At 43.0% G+C, this 25,317-nt stretch overlaps 1 protein-coding gene across 3 annotated transcripts in view; it reads right to left on the reverse strand.

Annotated features, from left to right (window-relative positions):
• Positions 1 to 20,621, reverse strand: part of Egfr (epidermal growth factor receptor) — a 170,868-nt gene extending 150,247 nt beyond the window's left edge. The window contains exon 1 of one of the 3 annotated variants that reach the window (XM_036200900.1): positions 20,226 to 20,618. In XM_036200900.1, the coding sequence (XP_036056793.1) occupies positions 20,226 to 20,313 (88 nt within the window). In that variant the 5' untranslated portion in view covers positions 20,314 to 20,618. Of the gene's footprint in view, positions 1 to 20,225 lie in introns of all 3 variants that reach the window. The other 2 variants (XM_036200899.1, XM_036200901.1) reach the window with 2 other exon arrangements.
• Between the last annotated feature and the right edge of the window lie 4,696 nt (positions 20,622 to 25,317).

Here is a 25,317-nt window from a genome sequence, read left to right on the forward strand (position 1 = left end):
ACCCGTGTCTGGAGTGACCTTTGCCTGGCAGAGAACTTGGCTTTCTTTTTGTACGCCATGCGCATAAACAACATTGTTTTAAAGTGCTACGAAGCAGAGACGGAGCGAAGTGCTGTTCACTTGTGTTAACACCAAATCTACTTTCACCCTTGGGCAGGCTGCTACCGATTTCAGAGTGGAGCAGCTGCCCTCTCTGTGAAAAAGCTGGCCTCAAACCAGCTGGGTTTTTTTTTTTTTCTGGCTCAGAGACTGGTACTCTGGAATATTTCGTTACTCAGTAGTGCCCTTGAATTGCCAGGAAGGGGGGACAAATAGAAGGAAGAAGAGAAGCACATGTTTTAGGCTTCATTTGTATTATTGTTATTATTTTTACAGCAGTGCAGGAGATAATCTCCAACTTTGGGGCCCAACTAACTCCTCTGTAAGCAAGTTTCTGGGTGGGTATAATTACGGTATCCTCACATGGCCCTTGCTTTCACTTGGTAAGCTTTCAGGTGGAACAAGCTGGTGCAGGTGGAGGTGGAATGTTGGCCAGAGTGCAGTGGAGCAGGAATGCCAAGCTATGCACTGGCTGTGGGACTTCTGGGCACATGCAGAGCCCAGCAAGGGAATGATTAACTGCAAAGCAGCAGGGATGAAGCCCAGAGCCCTACTCAATCATTATGTTAGAGAAAATGGGGAAACATGTGCTGAGGATGGCAGGCTTAGCAACAGGGAAGCTAAACATCCACAAGACTGACTTTCGAGCTAGGACCATTCCTGGTGGGGGTGTGTGTCCTACTCATTGAAGAATATTCCCCAGCATCCTTAGCTTCTACCTTCTAAATGCTAGTACTATGGCTCAGTATGACTTCAAAAGCTTTCTTAAGGTGTTACTAAATATCTTCTGGGGTGGGGATGGGCAAAAGGACTATCTAGTTGACAACTATTGAACCAGGCCTCCATATTCCTAAAGTGTATTATCCTGAGTCCTACCTCAAATCCTACATTACATTTTCAGTTCTAACTTGGATAATTCCTTGGAAGTAGATAGCCAGTAAGTGTGAAAGATAGGGGCCATTTCAGTTGGAGGAGGTGTTAGCAATGAAGAGGAAGTAACATCTGCTATTATCAGTGTTGAGTGACCACATTGGTGACTTTTACAACTCATGGCTAGAGGAGTATGTTCTTCATGGTCCATCTTGAGATAGCCATTTATGCTTAGTTTCAAGGGAAATCAAAGTCAAAGCTATTCTTTAATGGAATATTTGAAGTTTTTTCTTGGTTATAATCTTTTTCATGTACTTATAGTCATGTTATCATATTTCATCCAAAAAATGATTTTCTTTCTACTACTAAGGAGACGGCCTTGAAGTTCATATATTCCTCTACCCTCCTACCAGTTAATGCAATTAAAATCTATAAAACAAGATTATTTCTATAAATGATGGTGATTACTCCTGAAAGTGCTCAGGCTTTTCTAACTGAAGAGGTTTACCCTGACTGTCTGAAGTTATAATATGCATTTCCTGGATAGTAATTCAATTGCAATTCAACTATTACTTCCTTAAAATTATCTTTAAACTCATAGACTTCAAAAATGGTTTCTCTGAAAAGTATGCTTATGTAGACACTTGCCATGCTCCCGTGTGTTCAGAAATGGCCTTGCATGGGCTTATTTTCTAGGTAGGACCAAATGAGTGTACTGAAGGTCAATGAGAAAATTTATGAAATGCTGTTATTGCACTCTAGATGTGTGCTGGTCTACATTACATCATTGCTTATCAGTAAACAAAGGTGAGTTAGGATTTCAGAAGTTTATTTGAGACGAATATTTGAATGTGTTAAATATATACAATAAGTATATTCATCCATTGCCCACTCTATGCAATGCAGATACAATGATGGGAGTTTTGAGATGACCATCATGAGTCTCAGACTCACCCCAGAATTTATACATTACTTTTGCAGGTGGGACTTCTGGGCTTACATGCTGTTGTGGCTTACATGCACCACTGTTAACCTTAATCAATAATGAGGATACAGACTCATTTGTCTGAGTCCTCTACTGAAGTGAGTGGTCCAGTTTGATCTTTTTAACCTGGAGAAAAACCACCAAGTTGTCAACTTCCTTTTATTGTCACATAGACACTTCCAAATATTACTTCTGATGCAACTGGCTTTATTCCTAGATGTATCACAGATGTTTTCTACATGGACATAAGAAACACCACCTGGTAAATTTGTGAAGTTTAGAGTAGAATTCTAAATGTTCCAATGGCCTCTCATTTATTTAACAGTGTAAAATATATACAAAGGTTAAAATTCCCTCAAGCCCCCATAAACAAGACCATAGAAACATCTACTCCTATTTAATGATAATCTGAGGTTTTCTGGGGACATACATGCTGCCCCCAAAACACAGAAGTTCCAAAAAATTAAGTTGCCACTGAAAAACAAATACAGAGAGAATCTTGCTGCTGTTATTTAGTAAGCCACTGATTTAGAGTAAGAAATGAGGCTAGGAGTGCACATTGTAATATTTGAGACCAGATCTAAGATGGTAGTAATGAAAGAAACAGCATGCAAAGACCTAATTCACCTGTTTCATATTTACCAAAATTTATGTTTCACGGGGGAGGAAAAAGCTTCAGAAGAATTACACAATCACACATGTCTCCCAACTCCACCTTTTTCTTATTAACTATCTCTGAACTATAGATGTGGGTGTAACGATTAGTACTGCTTTGAAGAAATGCAGCACATGTGTAGCCTCAGTATTTGAAAATTTGTGAGCAGTTTAGTTTAGCAAACAGAGGCATAACCCACTTTTTACATTTCCTGGAAGCAGGAGGAAGAGATTTCCTGACCTCCACATGGCCAGGCTCCCTGCAGTAAACCCAGATAGCCCTGCAACAAAGCATGTCAATGAACAATGTTCCTTGCTTGAAGAGGGTATAATGTACACAGCATTGAGCATTCACGGAAGTCTAAATTTATAATGCACTGTCATAGAGGAGTGAAGAGAATAGTGTGTGTGTGTGTGTGTGTGTGTGTGTGTGTGTGTGTGTGTGTGTTTGTGTGTTGTGGGGGAGAACTTAATCAGTTGTTACAACAAAGAAAAGTTGGGGAAGAGAATATTACAAGAGGACTCCCTGGTTCTCTTTCTTTTCCAACAGTTTAGACACAATTTCATATTTGTTTGTCTGTTCAGCATCATAGTTCATGGATGTGTTTATCAGTTTTTATTACTATAACAAATAGCAAATACATTCATCTTACTAAAAGATAAGGCTTAGTCTCACTGGACTCAAGTGTCACTTTTAGAAATGGAATGTAATGAATGAATTCTGGATTTTAACATCTTTAGGGACAGAGGTTATACTTCCTATGAAACCCATAGTTAAAAGTGCAACAGTGTGCAGGAAGAATTTAATGTATGGTGATTGAGTAAACCATCCTGAAAAATGAAATATATGTATGTACTTTAGTGGGTAGCCATTCCAGCCTTGGCCTGGAAGTTCCAACCCCCTTTGAGGCTTCTGTAATGGTCACGCCTACAAGGCGGGGCTGTGAGAGGACACTGAAGACACAGGATCGAGATGGGAGGGATCTCTTGGTCCCAGGACCCTGGATGCTGGAGGTAAACCAAGCAGAGTTCTCCAGAGAACACGGCCGGACTGCGCCGTATCTTTCCCAGACCCTGCAACCTATCTCTTCATTTGTAAGTTACCCGACAAAATAAACCTCCCTTTTAACTACATGGAGTGGCCTTAATAATTTCACCAATATCATACTAGGCGCTTCCAAATTTATTAAAGTAAACTATCCCTGCTCCTTTTCTAAGAGAAAACTGGCTCATAGTTTTACACATCCTAGTCCATGAACTTGTAGGGATGATGGGCAATGACAGTGGGGAGTATGTCTTACAGGAAAGCCTCTCACTTTATGTCTGAGGGTACAAATAAAATAACAAACTACCAAGGAGGGTGCAGAGGGTCATCTTTCCTCCCTAGTTTGCCAATGACTTAGAGGCTTACCATGGGGATACACCTGATCATGGGCTTCCTTCCAGATTGCCCTTCCCATCATTCCTCCCACAGTCTCCTGCTTTCAAAAATCAAGGAATTCTCACCATACTCCCAAATCCTTCCCCAGACCTCTGGAAGAGTTACACAGAGAATAAGCTGGAAATGCTGAGCCATGAACTGTATTTGGGAAGTCCTAAGGGTGCAGAGACTTGGAGAAATGGAAGGTATTATACTTCCTCCAAGTTGCCTCCATGTCTCATCTGCCACTCACTGTGTGCAAATATTTTCCTAACAGTCAGCATTCACATTGGACATGCCCTCCCAGGAAAGAACACACAGGTTTTCTTCTTTTCTCTCTTTCTCTTTTTCCCCAAGTGTGAATTAAATCTGCTCCACCAATAAAGACAAGCTTTGCTGTAAATGTAAATTGCAGCAACAATACAATGGCTGAACATTTATGCCAACTTGAAAAGATCCAAAAAGCTTTGAGTTCCAACATGATGCCCCAAAAGTTTTAGATTTCAAAGCATTTTAGATGAGATTTTTTTGGGGATTCAAATTGCTCAGTTGGTGATACCTAAGCAAATATCTCACCTCTCAAAAAACTCCAAAATCCAAAACTGCTCTGGTTCTGAGCAGTTCAGATAAGGGACACTCAACTGTAATTGAAATCAAACACCCTGAAGCTATTAAGCTTACAGTAAACAATATTGATGTCAACAGAAAACTGTCAAGAGCACACCGATTTTCAGCACTGATTTGGTTCTATCTGAATGTAGAAACTGGAAGCTTGTCTACTTGTGTTGCCTTTATCAAGCAATCAAAAGGGGAAAGGAGGCTGTGCTGTCATGATTATTCAAATAAGACAAAGTGTGTCACAGGCCGCGTGGGAACTGCGAGGTGCTCTGCAGAGCAAAGGTATGGGTAACATCTCTATACACACTTAGCAAATCCACGCAGGCCTCCCACAGCTACCCTTGTCCTGAGTGATGAGGCATTCACAAACCGCACTGGACTCAAGTCTCACTTTCAGAAATGGAATGTAATGAATGAAGTCTTGATTTTAACATCTTTAGGGACAGAGATTATACTTCCCATGTAACCCATAGTTAAAAGTGTAACACTACGCAGGAAGACTTTAATATATGCTCATCAAGCAAGCCATGCCAAAAAACGAAATATATGTATAAGGTTCTTCCAAAATTTATTAAAATAAGCTCTTCCTGCTAGTAGAGCAACAGAATGAATGGTTTCAGGGTATTATAGGTGTAAGAATTAGGGCTCCAAAGGCTGGGCAGACCCAGAATCTCAGGAAGCTGTCTGAGGATTGACAGTATGCAATGGCTTTACTCTGTGAATTGTGAGGTTTCTTGCCCCCAACAAAACTGATGTTCTCACTCACTTTCATGTGTCTATCTGAATGTGGTTCCCCTGAATATGGAAGCTGAAGCTGGAAGGGAACAGGCAAGGAGGAGAGCTGTGGGTCCCTGTAAGAGGACAGTTTCTCTGCAGTTTCTGTAGTTGCCAAGTGTCTGAGAGAATATGAGGCTTCCTCTGGTGTAATTTAAACATAGGATGTTATTCTGTTGCTAGCTAGTTTCAAACTCTATCTGTATATAATTGGAAATGAGCTGGTATAAATTGCAGTGGCGATAAGAGGAGTATCATTTTGAATTCAAGAGATCTTGGAACTCTTTATCTCATAAGAAAGAGCAGGTTCATGGCTTTGACTCTGATGCCCAATGCTTTATATGAGTTTATGAACTTTCAGACAACACTATGGCGTGTCCAATAGCTTTTTTTCTTTTTTTAAATGAATTTGGGAGGGCACTTGCCATGACATGTGTGTGGGGTGTCTAAGGACACCTCTGAATAGCTGGCTCTCTTCTTCTGCCTTTACATGGCTTCAGAGGCTGAACTCGGGCTCCAGGCTCACAAGCTGAGGTGTACACGATGAATCATTCTCCTGCCACCCTCTACCTGTCTTGTCCACCAGGTGATTGTGCACATGGGGGCACCAGACAGAGTCTTGAAATAACATTTTTTTTTTTTTACAGTGTAATATCCATGGTGAAAAGAACACAGAGAAAAATGTGTGGCTTTGAAAATGTTTCAGCAAATTCATATATCTGTGTACACAGCTCCTAAATCAGGACACATGACATCACCAGCTTTCCAAAGACCCTCACCTAGCACACCTTGAAGTAAGGACACAAACCAATCAAGCAGTGCAGGTAGAGTAGGCTGGCATATGGTCCAATTGTGATGTGAGGAGAACATCAACTTAGCACATGTAATGGCAGCACAAGGAATACAAGGTTTCCTCAGTTTACCAGTTCTCCTCCCTGTCTCCCTGTCTGCATGCCCCATGTCCTCTTCACTCCTCTCCTCATGCCCCCGTGGCCTCGAGTATTGCAGACCATAAACTTTTCCTTAAAAAAACTTCTACATAGTATTGTGAAAGACATGGTTCCCGTGCTATCACGTTTCTAGCCATGAAAACAGCAAGCTTCTGGCCTGGGTTAACAATAGGCAAAGATATCAACATAAAGGCACAAAACTTTTCTACCAAGATGGTTCCATCGGGAGAAGACAGAAGATGATGCAGAATCTCATGAAAAGTTTTCGCAAGCTCCTGAAAATCTGCCATTCTTTAACTGTCTAGAATTCCAACACTGAGGAAGCTGAGGAGGATCACAAGTTCAAGGCCAGTTGGGCTATATAATAGTACCCTGTCTCAAACAAGACAACAGAGCAACCAGAGGCATTATTATCCCTCAAAACTATGATTCATAGTCAAATAAATTCATCTTTATTGTTTTCAGAATGATTTCCTAAAACCTACAAAAGCAATCTTAAGTTCTCCATTAAAAAAAGAAAATCGAGGGCCTTATAGAGAAGTCTCCAAGCTGAAGAGTAAGAGCAGCTCTTCCAGAGGACACAGCTTCGATTCTCAGAACCCACATGGAGGATTATAGTCATCTATAACTCCAGTCCTGTAGGATCTAACACCCTCTTCTGGCCTCTCCTGACACAGCACACATGTGGTGCACAAATGTACATTTGGGCAAAACACCATATACATAAAATAAAAACAAACATCAAGGCAAGTAAAAAATAATAATCTGAAAAATAAGATTTAAGTTCAAAATACTAAGTTCGAACACAAAGTGGCTGGAGAGTGAACAACTGAGAGCACATCTAGAGTCCACAGAAGCAGCGACCACCACAGCCCTCATTCCTAATCATACCTTTTAGTTCCTTTCCAAAATGTCAAAGGTAATATGTTTAGTACAAATTTAACACTGGAAAAAGAAGTGTTGCCACCCCAAACCAACGTGTTAAACTTAATTGCACTTCCTTTTGTGCCATAGACATTTCCAAATAGAACAAAGACTTCCAAGTATTTGACCCCCCCACCCACCCACCTGCCCAGCTGGCTGTTACAAGTTTAAAAATATCACAGACAGTGGGGACTAACCAGTACAAAGGACAGACTACCCACAGCTAATAATTCTTCACACAGCTCAAAGCACTTAAGCTGCTGGCAGTGTCCATGGGGCGTTAGTGTCAGCTTTGAGCTGTTCACTTTGCCATTTTGGGTGTTTCTTGCAGTCAAACAATTTATTTTTACTCACAGATTTAAGACACCACTAAAAGTAACATTCTATGGTGCTGGTAGCAAAGAAGTCTCCATCATACCTTAATCTATCACTGGTCTGTACAATCCCTTCCTTTTCTTCTGTTGCCCACTGGGGCCAGAAGAGGGAATCAGATTCCCTGGTTCTGGAGTTACAGAGGTTTGGGGTTCACAATGTGGGTGCTGAGAATTGAATACTGGTCCTGTGCAAAAGCAAGCAGTGCTCTTAACTGCTGAGTTATCGCTACAGACCCAAATCTGTAATTTTTGTGGTTCTATGTAGCATCTGCAATCCTTTTCATTATGAACGAGGTAAAGAGACAGGCAATCTGGGTGAGTTTGAGAATAGACCCAGATGAAAGTAACTCTCCTGGGGGATAAGTAGGAAGTCACTCAAAACTTCCTACACAGGAAATGTTAAGTGGCCTCAAAGGTCTGTGTATTTATGTGTTGCAGTCTTCAGAGTGGTGCTGTTGGGAGATCATGGATCATTAATGAGGTGGAGTCCAGTGGAAGCGTTTTTAGGAAAGTGGGGATGCAACTTCAAAGGAGACCGTCTTAGGGTTTCTATTGCTATGAAAAGACAAGGTGACCATGGCAACTCTTATAAAGAAAACATTAATTGGGGTGACTTGCTTACAGTTTCAGAGATTCAGTCCATTATCATCATGATGGAGAGCATGGCAGAATGCAGGCAGACGTGGTACTTAAGTAGTAGCTGAGAGTCCTATATCTTGTAGGAAACAGGAAGTTGACTGACTGTCACACTGAGTGAAGCTTGAGAAAAAGACTTCAAAGCCCGCCCCCACAGTGACAGACACACTTTCTCCAACAAGACCACACCTATTCCAACATGGCCATACCTCCTAATAGTGCCACTGCCTTTGGGGACCATTTTCTTTTAAGACACCACAGAGACTGTGAGGCCCTGGTTTCTTCCTTTTTTTTTCCCACTTTTTTTTTTTTTGCCATGTGATGAGCAGCTTTGCTCTGCCATGTGCTTCCCACCATGATGTGCTGCCTCACTACAAGTTCAACAAAACAGGGGTAACTGATTATAAGCTGGAACCTCCAAGCCTCATGTCCAAACAAATCTTTTATCATTCTCAGCTATTGGTTATGCTGATAAAAAAAAATGATATGGACAAAGGTGGTTGTAAATACACATACACAGCCTGAGCTACTAGTGAAGTCCAGATCAAATAGTGCTGGGAAGAGGAATAGAAATCTTGTCTCTCTTGAGGAAGCGGGAGCACTGCTGTATATGCTAGGCATGAAGGTAGCACATGTTTGCCCCCCTCTGTGTGAGATGAAGATGATTCAGGGGACTGGGAAGAGCCAAAGGCTATACACCTGGACAATGATATGGCTATCATAGCCACATCTGCATTGATGACAGTGGGAGAGAAGGGATGAGCAGTAGAAGGGAAGTGGTGTTTCCTGTCACTCGTGGGGAAGTCTCACCTGGAGAACTGCACAGGACAGGTCATCTGGGATATATAGGGAAGGAAATGAGGGTGTTTAAAAAGCTAGCCCAGTGCTATATAAGAAATTAGTGGGAGGACAGGGGAACCTATGGCTGATATGCAAAATTAAAACACAAATATAATTTAAAAAAAAAAGAAAATATGGAACCTACAAAAAAAAAAAAAGAAATTAGCAAGCAAAACATTGTCAGGAAGACCAAGACCCACCACAGAAGGGAAGACAGGATGTGGTGGATGTGGGTCCAAGGGTCAGTCACCAAAGTGCTGAGCACAGAATGGAGTTGAACCCGTCTCCTGTCCCAGTCTCAGTAAGTCTCTGAGGATGCAACCACAGGGCAGTCATCTGGGTCAGATGTATGGAGCTGCTGAGCTCTCTATGGCTACCTTTTGCAGTCAGGTGGCTTTGAGCCAGGGAGGTGACACTGTGTAACCCCAGATACCTTCTCTATAACAGGGATCACAAAACAGCCACAATGAGGGTCCCAGAGTGAGTCAAGCACTCCCCAGAGTAACAGTAATGAACATATGGAAAGCACTTTGTCCATGAACAAACCATCTATCTATTTCCCTGTGGTTCCTGCATTCTACAAGGTGAATAAATGGAGACCCACACAGGTTGACCACCCAGGCCAACATCACCCTGCACATGTAGTCCTGGTAGTGTGGCACCAGAGTCACCCCCATCTGTTACTATGGCACTTCCCTGTACATCTGGAAAGTGAAGGTCCATAAAATTCTAATTAAGAGGCCTCCACCCAAACAAAGCCATATCATAGACAGCATATTTTGACATAGGCATTGTTTGGGGTGTTCATAGTTTAGTTCCATGTGTACATTCGCTATTTGTACTTACAAAAAGAACTAACATTCAATAGATGCTTGACATAGTAAGCTGTCATTGCTTTTTCTAGAATAAAAATAGATATTCATCAATGCTAGTGAGGATCACTCTTAGCATGGCTTGTCGAATGCATTTGCTAGGCTATTGCAATGGTTTTTATGTGGGGAATAATTTATAGACAGGGTCATTTTACAACAAATTTAGAGCCAAGGTAAGTTTTCAGACACCTGTCTCAGAACTCTGAACTCCACACAAGTGGTTTCTTTTGACTGCCCTTTATCCCACAAATGTACCACATTCTGGATGTGTAAATGTCCCTAGTCTGCTTCCCTCTGCAGAGTCAGGAAACTCCTGGCTGTTTTTGCTTTTATCAGTAAGTGATAAAACCATTCCGTTTCACAACTAGAACATACAGAAGCAGACACAGTTTCTGTAAGAGAAGCAGTTCTGGGCAAGCCAGCAGGCATCTGGGATCAACAGATGACCAGATATGCCTTTGCTGTAGAACAATAATAGTGATTATAATGATAGAGCATTCGATAGCAAGAGTCAAGACAGAGGTGCAAAGCTACCTTTATCAGTCATGAGCACAAATGGCCACTTACCCCAGATTGGAGTGTGTGTTGTATATTTGTGTCATGGTTGCTATTTGCCCCACAAGTTAGAAGCAATCCAGAGTATGTCAAGACTCTGCTTATTATATAAGGCAGCCCAGAAATCTGTGCAGGTGACACTCAGAGAGCAGAGAAAACATTCTCATGTGCGGACACACTTGTCTCCTTGGAGACCCATTGCACCTGAACCCAGCTATGAAGCTGCTTCCTAAGGCAGACACTGACTTAATGACTTAATTGTTCTATCTGTTAAGGATGACGCCACTAAGTTGGCATGTTTGTTTGACGTCGTTTTCCCAAATGTCTGGGTATTAATTAACTACTATCTGCTCTGTTTAAGGGTACTCTTAACTGATCTGGGGGCCTTCCCTGCCTTAGCAGAACTTCCTGTGAGTGTGATGTGTTGAGTGTCTCGAGGTCAGCCCTCCTGCCAATGCGTTACACGCGCTCAGAAGTTCCCTTTTAATAAAACTCCCACTTAAATTCCGTTCAGAAGTCACTGCCCACGAAAGGGCTGCTAGGCTGCAAAGTGCATCCTGCATGGCTGAGCTCCCCACCATCACAGCTCACCCGTGGCTACTGCTGCATCCTACCTCCTGGCTCATCATCAGATGAGAGAGCGTAAGCCACAGAAAAAAACAAATGTCTAATCTCCTCTCAAAATCAGGTTTGAGGAATTCTAAACTTTTTCTGCTCTAAAGAGGAGTTTTAAAAACATACAAGAAACTCAAAAAAAAAAAAAAATTCCAAGAGAAAGACTCCACAATTACCAGCTCACCTTTCCTCGCGTCCTGACTTTCACTGGCTGCTTTAGCATGCACCAAATCTTGGGTGTATGACTTTAAATAATGACTACCCTCCTTAGACTGTATATATGTCTTATATTTTTGCACCTGAGCAACAATATGAATGTTTAGTGGCTATTGCCACACCTATCGCCCAACAAAACTAAAATTCTCCTCTCTAAAGCCAGGAGTTTAAGAACAGTCGTGTGCCATGGGAAAGAGTGGACTCAGATCGTCACCCATCTGGGACCTTTCTCACTCACCTGCCTCTCCCCTGAGTCACACATATAATTAGGTTTATGTTCTAAAAGGTGAAATTGAGGTGAAAATCCGAGGGACTCAAACTGACCACTGATGGATGGCATTCCTCTTCGCCAAATTGCTCAGCTTTCTGCTCTGCCTTGGCTGGGCAAACTTTTGTTGACCAAATTGAAACTGGCATACGTTTTGGCAGGTAACTTCTGCATCACTTTCAAAGCCCAATTATTAAAGCTGCCTTGCAATGCACATGCCTGCTCATTGAAAACATTTGTATATTCAAGATGTTCATTATCTCTGGGTTGAAAAATCAACCTATCTTCCCGGTGACATTGTTTCAACCGAGCATGTAGGATAATAACCAAAGATCCATTGCTCAACTGACATCAGGGACTTTCCCCTGTTTCATGTGACAGTCGTGAAACATGAACGTGCTCTGCAGGAATTTCTACTGGAGCCCTAAAAAGTTTCCACTGTGAGGAATAAGCTGTGACAAAATGTTCCTTCCTTCTCGGTGAAGGAAAATAACACTGTGCTTAGAAATGTCTTTGGGGAAAGGTACCTCCCAATCTGAGAGTGATCCACTCACGTCACAGTCAACATTCCATTCATTCAACCAACACAGTTCCTCTGGGTGAATAATGTGTTGTGTATAACAATTTCTCCTTCAAAGTTGATGCTCACAAGTCTTGCCCCAGACAGAATAGTTTTGATAAAAAGAATTATGTAGAGAATAAACCATCCTTGGTGTGTGTGTGTGTGTGTGTGTGTGTGTGTGTGTGTGTGCAATTTGTTATCTTGTTTCAGAATAGCTGTTTCAAAATCTACTGAATTTAAGTGTGTGTTTTTCTTTAAATTATAGAAATGACCCAATGACCCCATAGACCCAGCAGCTGAATGACCACATGTTGCCACAGGCCTTGCTGACCGTCCCAACAGCTGAATCAGCTGCTTTGATCCTCATTTTTTCTTGCAAGTATTTTTAAGCGTGTCAAACTGACAGCAGCTATGATCCAACAGGGCAAGAAAAACCGTATTTCTAAAGTAAATCTTGGGCCAGCAGGATGGCTTAGATGGTTGCTACTAAGCCTGAAAACCTGGATTTGATCCCTAGGATCCACGTCGTGGAAGAAGACAGCTGATTCCCACTACACCACACACACACACACACACACACACACACACACACACACACACACACACACACACACACACACACGCACACGATAAATAGTGTAACTTAAATAAAAAAGAAATTAAATATTTTCAAAGCTCACAAATAAAATGCCCTATATATTATGAAATGAGCAATTAGAACACATTATGTAGAACAATGAAGTATAAGAAAATGCTTCAAAACAAATGGAGAGCACAAACAAGCATAGAACTGTGTGGAAATTGCAAGCGGGCTTGGAGTGTAAGTAGAAATGGGGCACAGTTTTGAAGAATATCTTGTGTCGATTTCTTGACTCGAATACGGAATGAAACGTGATAGGATATACCAACAGCTTAAAACAGTGATGACGCAAAGGCAGAGGAAGAAGAAGTCTTAGGAGGCAGCACAACTGAGTGTGAAAAGCACCCAGCACCAAGACACTGACCCAAGTCTCAGCCTTAGTTGTGAGTTCTTCAGTTTCCAATGAGCACAGTGTCCTATTTTACGGGATTGTCAGGGGTCGGAAAGAGACAAGTGCTCAGTCAAAACTGTAAGGTGCTATAGAAATGCAAGGTGTTCTTCGCATGACATCAATATTCAGCACCTAAATTACAGGGCGGCACACTTACTATTGACATATTTAAGTATGTATCTTTCCTCCACGTGGATTGGCTTTTAATTTCACGGAGGTCATCAGTGGCAGGGAGTTCCAGGAACTCCTAGTTTTGTTCGGTTGTGGAAATTCAAACTGAGAGAAGTTCTAGGTAGTGTTCTCTTTCCCGTACAGAGGCATTACTTTCCAAAGAATGAAATATAAGTATAATGCATACTTGTATAAGAAATAGTTTTGAACACTGAATTTGACTATGACTTTCAAAATTTTGCTACTTAGTTTTTCAGTCATTGGTCATAATTTTTCAGCAGCAGTCATCTGTTAAAAAATTCCTTTGCAGTTGCTAATTCATAACAGATTTCCAAACAGAGAGAGGGAGAGAGACTGAGAAGGGAAAAGGAAGGGAAGGAGGAGGAGAGGGGAAAGAGGGATGTAAAAAATGTAAGAAAGTGTGAATACAGTTTTCTAGTCTCATAAATACGTTCCATACATACAGTTAATTAAAAATCAGAAAAATTGTCAGAAAATCTCAGAGCTTAATAAAGTAATAACTATATTGAAGGATTTCTGATTCTCTATTAACAATGATATTACAAATCAAAGCCAATAGAAAGATGTGGAATGCATCCTATTTTAGAGTTTTAACGTTAGTAAATCACCTTTAAAACAAAAAGAGAATTATTCTCCAACGGCTACAATTTTCTTTCCTATAAGTCACCTGAACTACCTGAACTTAATCCAAAAGTTGATGAGATTGGGCTCCCTGTGGACTTATTTTCTATGTGAAAAAGATAGGGACTGAGGACTATGGTTCAACGGGTAAGAGTGTCCTGAGCAAGCAAGAGGATCTGAGTTGGAGTTCCCATCATCCACAAAATAGCCAAGCATGGTGGCACATAATTGTAACCCCAGCACTGTAGGGTAGAGGCAGGTCTATCCCAGGAGCCTTCTCATCAGCCAGCCTCACCAAAATGACAGCTTCTGGTGAGAAACCTCGTATCAAGGAAAGTTCCCCTCTGGCCTCTGCATACACATGGGCATGAATACCTACCTGCATAGTTAAGTGCATGCAACACACACATATAAAGCATATACCACACATGGCACTTACCACACATGTGCGCGTGCACGCGTGCACACACACACATACACACACACACACACACACACACACACACACACACGGGAAGAAGAGAGAGAATGGATGATAGGGAAATGGTTATACAAGCGTAAGGCCCTGGGGATCTTAGGGTCCCCAGAACCTACAGAAAAATGCATGGTTGTAGTGGGTTGTGCTTGTAACCCCAGCACTAGAGAGGTGGAGACAAAGGGATCATTGCAGCTTGCTGGCCAGCCAGCCTAACCTAATTTGCTACCCCCAGACCAAGGGTGGATGTTGGATGGCTCCTGAGGGGTAACAGAAAGGATGTCTCCTACTTCCCTGTGCATGCACACACAAATGAACTCACATACAAATGAATACACATACATTTGTATACACATACACACACACACTACACACATACCAAAGGAAACTATTTAAAACATTATTGCTTGGGTTGGGGATTTAGCTCAGTGGTAGAGTGCTTGCCTAACAAGTGCAAGGCCCTGGGTTCCATCCTCAGCTCAAAAACAAAAACAAAAACAAAAGAGAAAATATTATTGCTTATCTTTCTAATGCTATACTAAAATATAATTTACATAAGAAAATCTAGGCATTCGAGTTAGTACTAGACACATTAAAAGGGCTCTTCTAAATAACTGTGCTCAGCACTATTTTAAGCACATACTGTGGCTGATAAGGGTATGAGAATAAACCAGGCAATGAGTGTATATGTTGAGAAAGTTAAATGTGATTAAATTAAATCTCCCCACAGCTTGTAAGTACTCAGTATTTTCCTTTAAACAAAAACCCAAACAAGTTTTGACATCTAAAACATTATTTTTAAAAAACTTTTGAACTCCTTCAATGTGATGTGAAATGCTCAGGGACACTTGTCCTTAAGGACTTACACAAATTTCTTACATAAATCCAGTAAATGGTTCTTTTAGTTTTTAATTTTTGAGATTATAATATAATTACAATCTTTCTCCCTTCCCTCTCCCCTTCACACCCTCCCATTTCCCCTCTCTCTTTTTCAAAATCAAAACCTCTATTTTTATTCATTGTTATTGCATGCATATATGTATACACACATATTTCTAATATTCATGACATTAAAATATTGAAACATTTATGACTATAGGCAAAGAAACCACACCATTCAGTGTGCCACACACAAGTCACATTTTGTCATTCATTGAGATCATACACAATGCATCAATGTTATCCCAATGTGGAATACAGGAGGGGAACATTTGAAACAGTCTTAGCAATAGTATGTTAGGCAATGCAGCTGCTAAAGCAGTTATGACATCACCCAGCCAATGAACACACACTCATTTTAACAGTAAAATGGTCTGGTATCATATTTCTACCTTCAAAATAAAATCCTTCACAAATTCTCTTGAAACACCTGCGAAGTAGACAGACATCCTTGGTTACATTCCCTCTTACACACAGGCAAAGTGCCCAAGCAAATAAGGCCAGCAGCCATATGTTCCTTATTTGTTATGAATCTACCTCTTTGTTCTAAATGATCTGTACAAATAAACAGGTGAGTGTGTACAACAAGTGCATCTTCCAATTCACAAGGAGAAATAGCTAAATTTGAGAGACTTTTTGGGGACTCATTGTGATTCAATATGGATTTATTGTGCCTACAATTAAGGATACTGACTCTGATTTCTGTAACAAGAGTTTCATAAAACATGTAAAGTCATTATTTTGTTTATTTTGCCCAGGCTGGCCTTGAACTCACAGAGATCCACCTGGCTCTGCCTCCCGAGTGCTGGGATTAAAGGAATGCGCCACCACCGCCCAGCTTCTTATTCCTTTTTTTTTTTTTAAATAGCATTTATTGTAAAATGTAAATTGTGTCACTTTTCACAAAATAATGTTCTTTAAAGTGCTTTAGGAAAGTATAAATCTTTAGCACTCACCATATTGGACTTCAGAGTTACAGAAGGCTAGGAAAAGTGGGCTGCTGGGAGGTCTGGGGCTACAAAAGTTTCTACACTCTCCCTCTTTTGTTTGAGATAATCAGAAATCCTGTGGAGACTCAGTCAAACTATGTCTTTTTTGAGAAACAGTTCCTATCTATCATGTGGGCAGAATTGGGCCATCTCCTTTGTGTGCTCTAATGGAAATCGCAAACCACATCTGTTGTTAAACACTGCCCTGCAGGGCACTGTGCACACATACCTCCCCCAGTTCAACCAAGGTGTATGTCCTCTGTAAGGGAGCCCCATTCCCCACTTCCTCAGGTGTATCCCAAATAGCATGAGATGTGCTTGTGAAAATGACTGTGCTCACACCCTACCATGCTTGAGAATCTCTTAGAAGGCTTTTTGTTTGTTTGTTTGTTTTTGAGACAGGGTTTCTCTATATAACAGCTCTGGCTGTCCTGGAACTCACTTTATAGACCAGGGTGGCCTCAAACTCACAGGGATCCACCTGCCTCTGCTTCCTAAGATTAAAGGTATGTGTGCCACCACCGTCCAGCATTAGAAGGCTTTTTGATTTGATTATTATTGTATAAAACAGTGATTTGATGATAACTTAAGATGTGGGTATCTGCATTGGAGGATGTGCAACCATTTATAAACATTATGACAATAACAGAAACCACTAAGATAACCTTTAAACTCATAATGTCTGGTGCATCTAAGGCAAGCAATAAACATTCACTGAATCTAGAAAGGAGATCCCTGAAGCCTGGAGTTTCAATGGGACTTTCCACCTAACCCAGACCTCGAATGAAAACATTGGCTTCCTAGCTATCAATACAGGCCTGGGCTTCCCAAGACCCAGTTCTCTGAGAGAGAGAAAGAAGGCCTTCACTTGAGAAACCAATTGAATGCCACTTTTTTTCTCTTTAATATTACTCAGCCTTCTGAATGCCGGTGTCTTCACAGATAACACCAGGGCAGGCTGATGTGTACAAGGCTCTCTGGTTGATCATCCCTGCTCTCCTTACTGCTGTGCACACAGGATCTCTTCCAGAGGGGTGCCTTCCCCTGCCATGGTACAGGAGAAGCTTGCTCAGAAAGACCAAACCAAACCCTGGCCCAGATTTTTATTTAGTGACTGCATTGCCCTCATTAAAGGTAATCCAGGAGACCACAGCACCCCTGAACAGGAGAGAAGGCCACTGAACAATCGTCAGGCAAGAACTCATCCTTATCAGCCTATTTCCTGCTCCCTCTTCTTCTAGCCTCAAACCTGAGTCATTTACACAACTAACCTAGCCTGGCCCTCCTACAATGAGGCAGTGGACTTTGGAGGTGAAAAGAACTTGGATCTTGGCATCATTTCTTGCTAGCTGTGGGGGAAAATCACCACACTTGTCTGCATGGTGCATAGGTTCTCCCATACAGATGATGAGAGTTGCCACTCATCACATGTGATGTAAGGATAGACAGCACACTGGATGCAGTGTCCAAAAGTCTTCTGCTCTGAGCACAAGCACAGATGATACTATAGATTGGAGGGAAGGGTAAGCCCCAACCTCACTTAAGGGAGCCAATGTGGAACAAAACCAACAATTTAGCCAACAAATCCTTTATCAGCATGTTGCAGAGTGTCTCAGGTTTTCAATAATCTGCCCTTTAGAACTTAATCCTTTTTATGTTACTTTAACAGATGAACTGTTACTTTTACTACTGTACCCAGAAGCATTTGGTTTCAAAAATACCACCCAAACAGGTGAATAAAGTGGCATTTCTGTTTTACCCAGAAACAAATCTGCAACCACTAATAGTGTTCAAAACAGTAACACTGAAGAGCTGGGCACAGTGCTGAAGTGAGGAAGTGATGTTCTAGCTCTAAGAGGGCCACTGAAAATTAGGAGACTGGAGTCCCTCCTGTGGGCAGGGACAGATGCCACCCAACTCAGAGTACTCCAGCATCTGCTGTGCACAGCTACTGGCTGTCACAGGCAGGGGAAGGGGAGCCCTTCTGCTAAGGAAGGTAGGAGAAAAGCTTCGCACTGATCCATCAGTGAAAAAAGCTAAGCCTGATTACTGACATCACCCCTCTTTTTTCCCCCGAACCCCAAGATTGCCCAGACTCCCGAGAGCCCAAAGCAGCTCTGAGGATTGACATGTAGGCTTCCTAGAGATGTTACCAATCTTTCCTCCATGGCAGCGAGTCTCAAACCAAACACTCCAAAAGTTTTTAAAACTAATTCTCACGACAGACCAATGCAATCTGAGTGTATGGAGTGGGAGCTGAACACTGGAGGAAGGGGGAGTAGTTTGTTTTGCTTGTTTGATTTTTAATCCCAAATGATTTCATTGTGTAGTTAAGTTTGGGAAACTGAGTCTTACACCCCCTCCAACAGAGGCGCCCACAGCACCAACCCCCAACTCCAACTCGGATGCCGATGACATCAGCAGCAAGCGCAGACCTGACTCTTGGAACCCGAGCGGCTGGATTTTGAAATTGTGCAATTAAGCCTTCTGAGGCATGTTTCTCGTGTCAAGTGGGTTTATGGTCGGGTAGTCATGAAGCCAGACTTGTCATATTCCGTCTGGACAGTTGGCGCATGTGATCCAAGGACATCAATCCGTTTCTTTTTAATTAGGGGTTATATTTTGGTTGGCCCGATATCAATCATTTCATAAGGGCAAAAAGAAAAAAAAAAAATTAAAAGAAAAGTCCCAAGAGGCAAAGTCTCAGATAGCAAGGAGAAAGTTTGCTGTGGGCCTCATTTTGAAACACCAAGGGTGAAGCACTCACAAGTCCCAGCTGTCACAGGGCCCTCAGCCATAACATGGCAAAGCCAAGAGATGCTGCTACCCATGCCGCAGACCCCCACGGCTGGGAAAGGGCAAACTTCGGGGATCCCAGGGAAGCAGCCACCCAGTGAGACTTGCTCCAGTCTGGCAGGGAGCACTGGTCCCCAACCAGTGCACCTAGCCTGGCAGGTCCCTGGCGTACGGTACTGTGTGACCAAGAGGCGGGACCGACTTACCCTACCCCACCCCCTACCTTCCGGCGCGCGCCCTCTTTTTTGCTAGCGAAGAATCGAATCACCACCAACACCATTCTCTCCTAGGGGTCCCAGGTGGCTAGTCACAGAGACATAACCCACACTTCCATATCATTGCTGCAGCTCCACACCCTCGAAAGGTCACGCAAGAATCTTTGGTACTCGGGCTGCTAGGCTCTAAGAGAACCCGGGCGGAGTAGAGAGGTGCGGGAGGGCGCGCTCAGGAAACCGCCTGTCTCAGAGATCCCAACCTTGACCGAGCGCCCTGGTTCTTCCTCCAGTCCCTAAACTCTGGGACTGTGCTCATGGGACTTGCTGCCCAACGAACGGACCTGGGGGTCTCTCTAGCTCGCTTTGACAGTACTGGGTGCACGTGCGCCGCTGCCAGGCGCTGCCCCGCACCACGTTTCCGCTCCCGGACGCCTACTGAGCGCAGAAAAGTGAGGCAACTAAGTTGGGAGCGGTCGAGAGCCCCGGAGCGCGCACAGCGGCTGTTCCCACGCTATGCTGGCAGCCCCTCTGTCCCCAGCCCGGTCTCCCTGCCTTCGGCCGCCCCAGTTTCGCCCATTCCGGACACGAAAAGTCCAGTTCCTCCCACGGTCCCAGCCGATCCTCTGGGAGACACAGAGGACGGGCGGACGGCTGGATCGCGGAGTCCCGCACCGACGGCCAGGGCTAGGCGAGCGCTCTCCGCAGGGGGCGCGGGCCAGCGGGACACGCCCTTACCTTTCTTTTCCTCCAGGGCCCCACCTGCGGCGCAGAGCGAGGCCAGTAGCAATAGCAGCGCGGTCCCCGTGGTCCCCGAGGGTCGCATCTCTGCCCAGGAGAGGCTGGTTTCGACTCTCCGGGATTAATCCGAGACAGACGGAGTTCCACAGCCTGCGCGGTGCCTGCGTACGCAACGACGCGACCGGACTCAGGCGCGCGTCCAGGTGACCCGGCTTCGGCGGTCTGGGAGGCCGTGTCCTCAGGGACACGTTCCAGACGCCCTGGTCCGGGGAGAGCGCACTGTGCAGGAAGCAAAGGAAGGCTGCTGCGGGCTGCGCTGGGGCTGCTCAGACGTCTAGCTCGCGCGGGTCGGGACGTGGGGAGGCCGGGCGGGAGGAGGAGCGACTAGAGAGAGAAGGAGGGATCGGGAGGAGCAAGGAGGAGGAGAATGGCAGGAGAGAGGAGGAAATCGCCGTGAGGATCGAAAGCAGTCAGTGACCGGAAGGTGGTGGTGGATGGCCTTGGCCGCCACCCGACCAGGCTCCGGGGCGAGTCCCTGCAGCGTGCAGCAGGGCGGCTGGTGGCCTTTGGGGTTAATTTCTGAGTGGGGACTCCTTTCCGCTGCGTTTCAGGATCTAGGCAGTCCAGCCAAATCTGTGTCAGGGTTCCCTCCCTCCCTCCCTCCACCTTCTTCCTTCCTTTCTTTCTTCCTTCCCTTCTTTCTTCCAATTTACTGAGCAACTCCGAACCACCTCGGGTACGAACGAACTAGCTGAACCCTAGAGCACAGGTTGGAAAAATGACACATATTCTCCATAATTCTTCCTGGACCGCGGGATCTTAGCAGGGTAACGCTGGCTTGGCAGTCGAGTTCCCAAATGCGCAGGCAGAGAGGGGGGTGCCAGATGTCTGAAGTGGCACTCAGAAGTCCGAGAGTCCTTCAGATCCCATCAAGAACCCTCCACATCTTCTTCTGAAAGGAGGGCAGCCAACTCCCAGGGCCTCAGCAAATGTTTGGGAATGCGTGAGTGTTGAGGAGCGAAAACATGGCGTTTTCTACACCAGGAACCAGTCAGGAGTGCTTGGAAAGCAAAGCAGTGTGTGTATGTATGTATGTATGTATGTATGTATGTATGTATGTATGTATGTATGTATGTATGTACGCATGAGGCAAATTCCTTCGCAAAAGCAAGGACTTAACACAAACAACAGTTGATGTATTGTTAGAGCAGTTAGCAATGACTCGAGCTAGCCATGCCACATACTAGCAGGCAAATTGCCAGGTATAGGTTTTCCTAGAATTTGGCCAGTAGAAATGATGCTTCCCTGAACTGCAGGAATGTCAACTAAATTGCTTCAGCAAAAACCAACTAGTATCACTGCTTCTTAACTATCGAGGAAAAGTCCTCTACTCCCATTCAACAGCCAGAATCCCTCCGTTCTTCGCGAAATCCCTTGGTCCCCTAATTCAGACCCTTTTAGGTCGCCTGATTATCAGCAGTCACTGCTAACCATTAGAGGAGTTCAGGCCAGCCTTTTTCATGTAGCTAAAAGGGAGGTGCTCCCAACTTTCTTTCCCACCCAGCAAAGAAAGGGCTGCGGCCCAAGTTTTGCAGCTGGCATCCTGAATGGGGGCATTTCACCCAGCCTGTGCAGAGCCCCTCTTTATACCCTGAAACCTTCATTGTGAAGTGGAGCAGGGTTCCTTAAACTTTCTCCACCTGCAACCGTTTTTCACAGTTTTTATGTAACCATGGGTAGGGATTTAGATAAAAGTAGGGGTGCAAACCAAACATCTACTAATGATAGATCATAGTGTAATGGTAAGATAATTCTTTGCATACATGTAACTTTACCATTTATTAAAGATTAAATCAAATTTGCATGCTAATGCAATGGATTTGTTTATTGTTACACAAAAACTAGACCTTGACTGAATAATTGAAGCTGCAGGACATAGAGCATCTGCAACACTGTTCAGAGTTAATTTAATATTTTGGTTACAGTCCTCATTGTATAAAATGGAAAAAGCATATTTAGGGCCATCTTGGAAATTCCAAATCCCAAGCTAAAATTCAGTTACCATTCTTAAATGAAACTCAAGACACTGATTTTAAAAATCAAACATTCAAACGTGGCACAATCCAAACATATCCATTGAAGCTCATATGCTAAGGAATGATGGTGGGAGAATATTAAAAGTTTTTGTTTTCTGTATTATAACATTATTCTTCTGCAAAAGCCTACAACTGTATGTCAGGTAAAAACTTCTATGATCCATGCTATATGATAGCTTTGCATCTGCACTGAGATTTTGAGCAGCATTTCTTGGTACCCCATGCTGTAACAGCATGCACAGAGCAAGGTGTGCATGATGTGCAAGACTGTGGTGAAGTGTCATGGTGCACCACTGAGGAGCACTGCTAGAAACCCCACTGGGGTCATCGTGTGTTTTAAATTTTTGAATTAAATTTTTGTCGTAGCAAAATTCAAAAACCCTCTACTGTTGCCAAACATTTTACACTTTCCTCCCAGAGACACACATTGCAGGGTGGTACTCATGGGTTTGTTTTCAGCTACATGTTCCAATGATTTGGGTCAGTTTTAAAAATAGCACAATTATAAGGGGGAAATGATAGAAAAGCAAACAAGAAACTGCAGAGCACAGGATGAAGACAGAAATGAGTTTGAAAAAAATCTGCAGACAATGAAGTCTTGCATGCTCACTTCAAGAGGGCCACAAATCTGGCTTGAAATCTTATTTCCTATCAAGGAGTCTCATAAGTGAGACAAGTCATAATGGGTAGATAATGAAACAGAAACAATAGCTGCAATAGATTCTTCCATGCACCCCTGAAGGAGGATTGTCTCCCAAGTCTTCAGGATTCTCTTTATGTCGGCTCTATGATGCAACAACCTTCATAAAGCTGTTGGTTAGAATGTCCCTTGGTGTGACTTAATTGCCATCCAGCCCCTAGAAACAAAGCTCCTTCGAGGACATCAGGAAGGGGGCAGTGGCACTTGGAAGTTACAGAGCACAAAACTAGGACGCCTTCTGTGGAATGAGCTTCCCTTTAGGACAACTAAACGCAGTATGGAATCTTCCAGAACTTCCCCTTAGAACACATACATGTACCATGGAATCATCTGAGCCTTACTTATGAAGAGTAACATTATGATGAATTTTTACTGGTTGACAAGTCCTGGAATTATTGATGCTTATGTTAAGTAAAGGTGGTCTGGGCAGGCTGGCAGAAATGACTTCTAGAAAGAACAGAAGAGCCTTGCACAGCCAGAGCTTTGCACATGGGCGCTGTGAGAGTAACCCAGGCCATTACCCAGGTGAAGTACTCTCTGTTGCCACATCATCCAGGAATGGCAACAGCAGTCTAGAATGCTGAGCTCCAGTGAGCTGTCAGTATATCTGCTGACCCTTAAGCTAACTTATATTTTTGTTTTCCTTTTTTAATGTAGGGATGACATGTGGTTCCGAAAGGATAAAGGATTCTCTGAGTCCCAAGATCTGCTTGCTGATGTGTGATGCAAGCTGGGATTAAACATATTCTGTATTGCCTCTTCTAAACCTGAGCTAAATATCGGCTTCAGGACTCCAGATTCTATTTCATTGTATCTCCAAATATTTTAGATCAAGTGCAACCAAAATTTTTGCTTTGCCAAGGAAAAAATTCTGAATAAAGTCCAGACATGACATACTAGCAAGCACATGCTAGGATCACTTTCCACAACAAATCTCTCCAGTGTGCCCATCTTTACATCACAAGCTGTTCATTCTCTGCCAGATACACTAGGCAAGCAATTTTTTTGATGAGAGGATAAATTAGAATAGGAGTTTAATCTTCCCTAAGAGTAACATGGAATTGAATTTCTCAATTCATACATTCCATGGGAGGAAAGGGAGGTTGGGTAAAGACAGGCAATGAGATGAAGGTATGAGAGTTTGCAGTATTTCTGTTCTCCTTCTTGTTTTGGGAATTAATTTTTTTCATTTTTATTAGTTGAGAATTTTGTACTGCATATTTAATTCATGCCCACCTTCTGCCTCCGCTAGTTGCCGATCCCATCCTCATTTCCCAACCCACCCAACTTTTTGTCCTTTTTAAATTTGTTTCAAGTCCAGTTTGTGCCATCCATATACTCTTGGATGCATGGACTTCACTGGAGGGTGGTCAACCCACCAGGATTTCACCCCCTAAAGAAAACTTATTTTCCCTGCCCCAGAAGCTATCAGTTTCTCTCCAGGGGTGAGAATATGAGACTACCTCCCTGATCCATGTTAGAACTTTGGCTGCCTTGAGTCTGTGCTGGCCTTGTACATCCTGTCTCAAGTGATCAGACTTCATATGTGCACCTGCTCTGTTGTGTCCAGATGATAATGTTTCCTTTTATCCATCCAAGGTCTCTGGCTCTTCAAATCTTTCTGCCTCTTCCTCAATGATCCATGAGCCTTGGGCTTCTACTATTTTAAGTTACATCTTAGATGGTTCCTGTTTTCTTTTTCTTTCCTTTTTTTCTAGCCTTAGGAGGAAAAGTGAGGGGTTCACAAAATGCTGGCAACTCGTCAAAATCTCTTTGTGTACCCATACATGATTGGACTCTTCAAATTTCCAGAGGGGAACTTGTTATTATCAAATCATTTGTATTGATTTAAATTTACTGTGTATTAATTACTCTTACTTATGAACACAAATTTTTTCAAAAATTTTTCTTTTGCTGCTGTTTTATGATGATTTTGATAAAAATAAAATTTAAATTTAAAAAAAGAAGGAAAAGCAGGGGAGGAAAACAAAAGAGAGGAGCAGATGTCAACGTTTACAAACATCTTAGAACTCATATTCTGACTTATGTCAGAGTAGAATGAACTGAACCCAGAGTATGATGTGTTTCTCGAGAGTATTTTCACACAGGAACAGTAAGTGCTAAGGGAGATTGTGATTCAAATTCTAAAAATTATGAAAAAATGTGCTCTTCTAAAATGCGTTTCCATTTAAAGGTGTATGCACATAATAGCTCTTACAGATGTGTCAAAGGAGACCCAAGAATCTGATAACAGTTTTGCATCAAGAGAGCTGTTGGCTATTAAGGGTTGGAA

The sequence above is a fragment of the Onychomys torridus genome, chromosome 10 (genome assembly GCF_903995425.1).
Source record: "Onychomys torridus chromosome 10, mOncTor1.1, whole genome shotgun sequence".
Classification (NCBI taxonomy): Eukaryota; Metazoa; Chordata; class Mammalia; order Rodentia; family Cricetidae; genus Onychomys; species Onychomys torridus.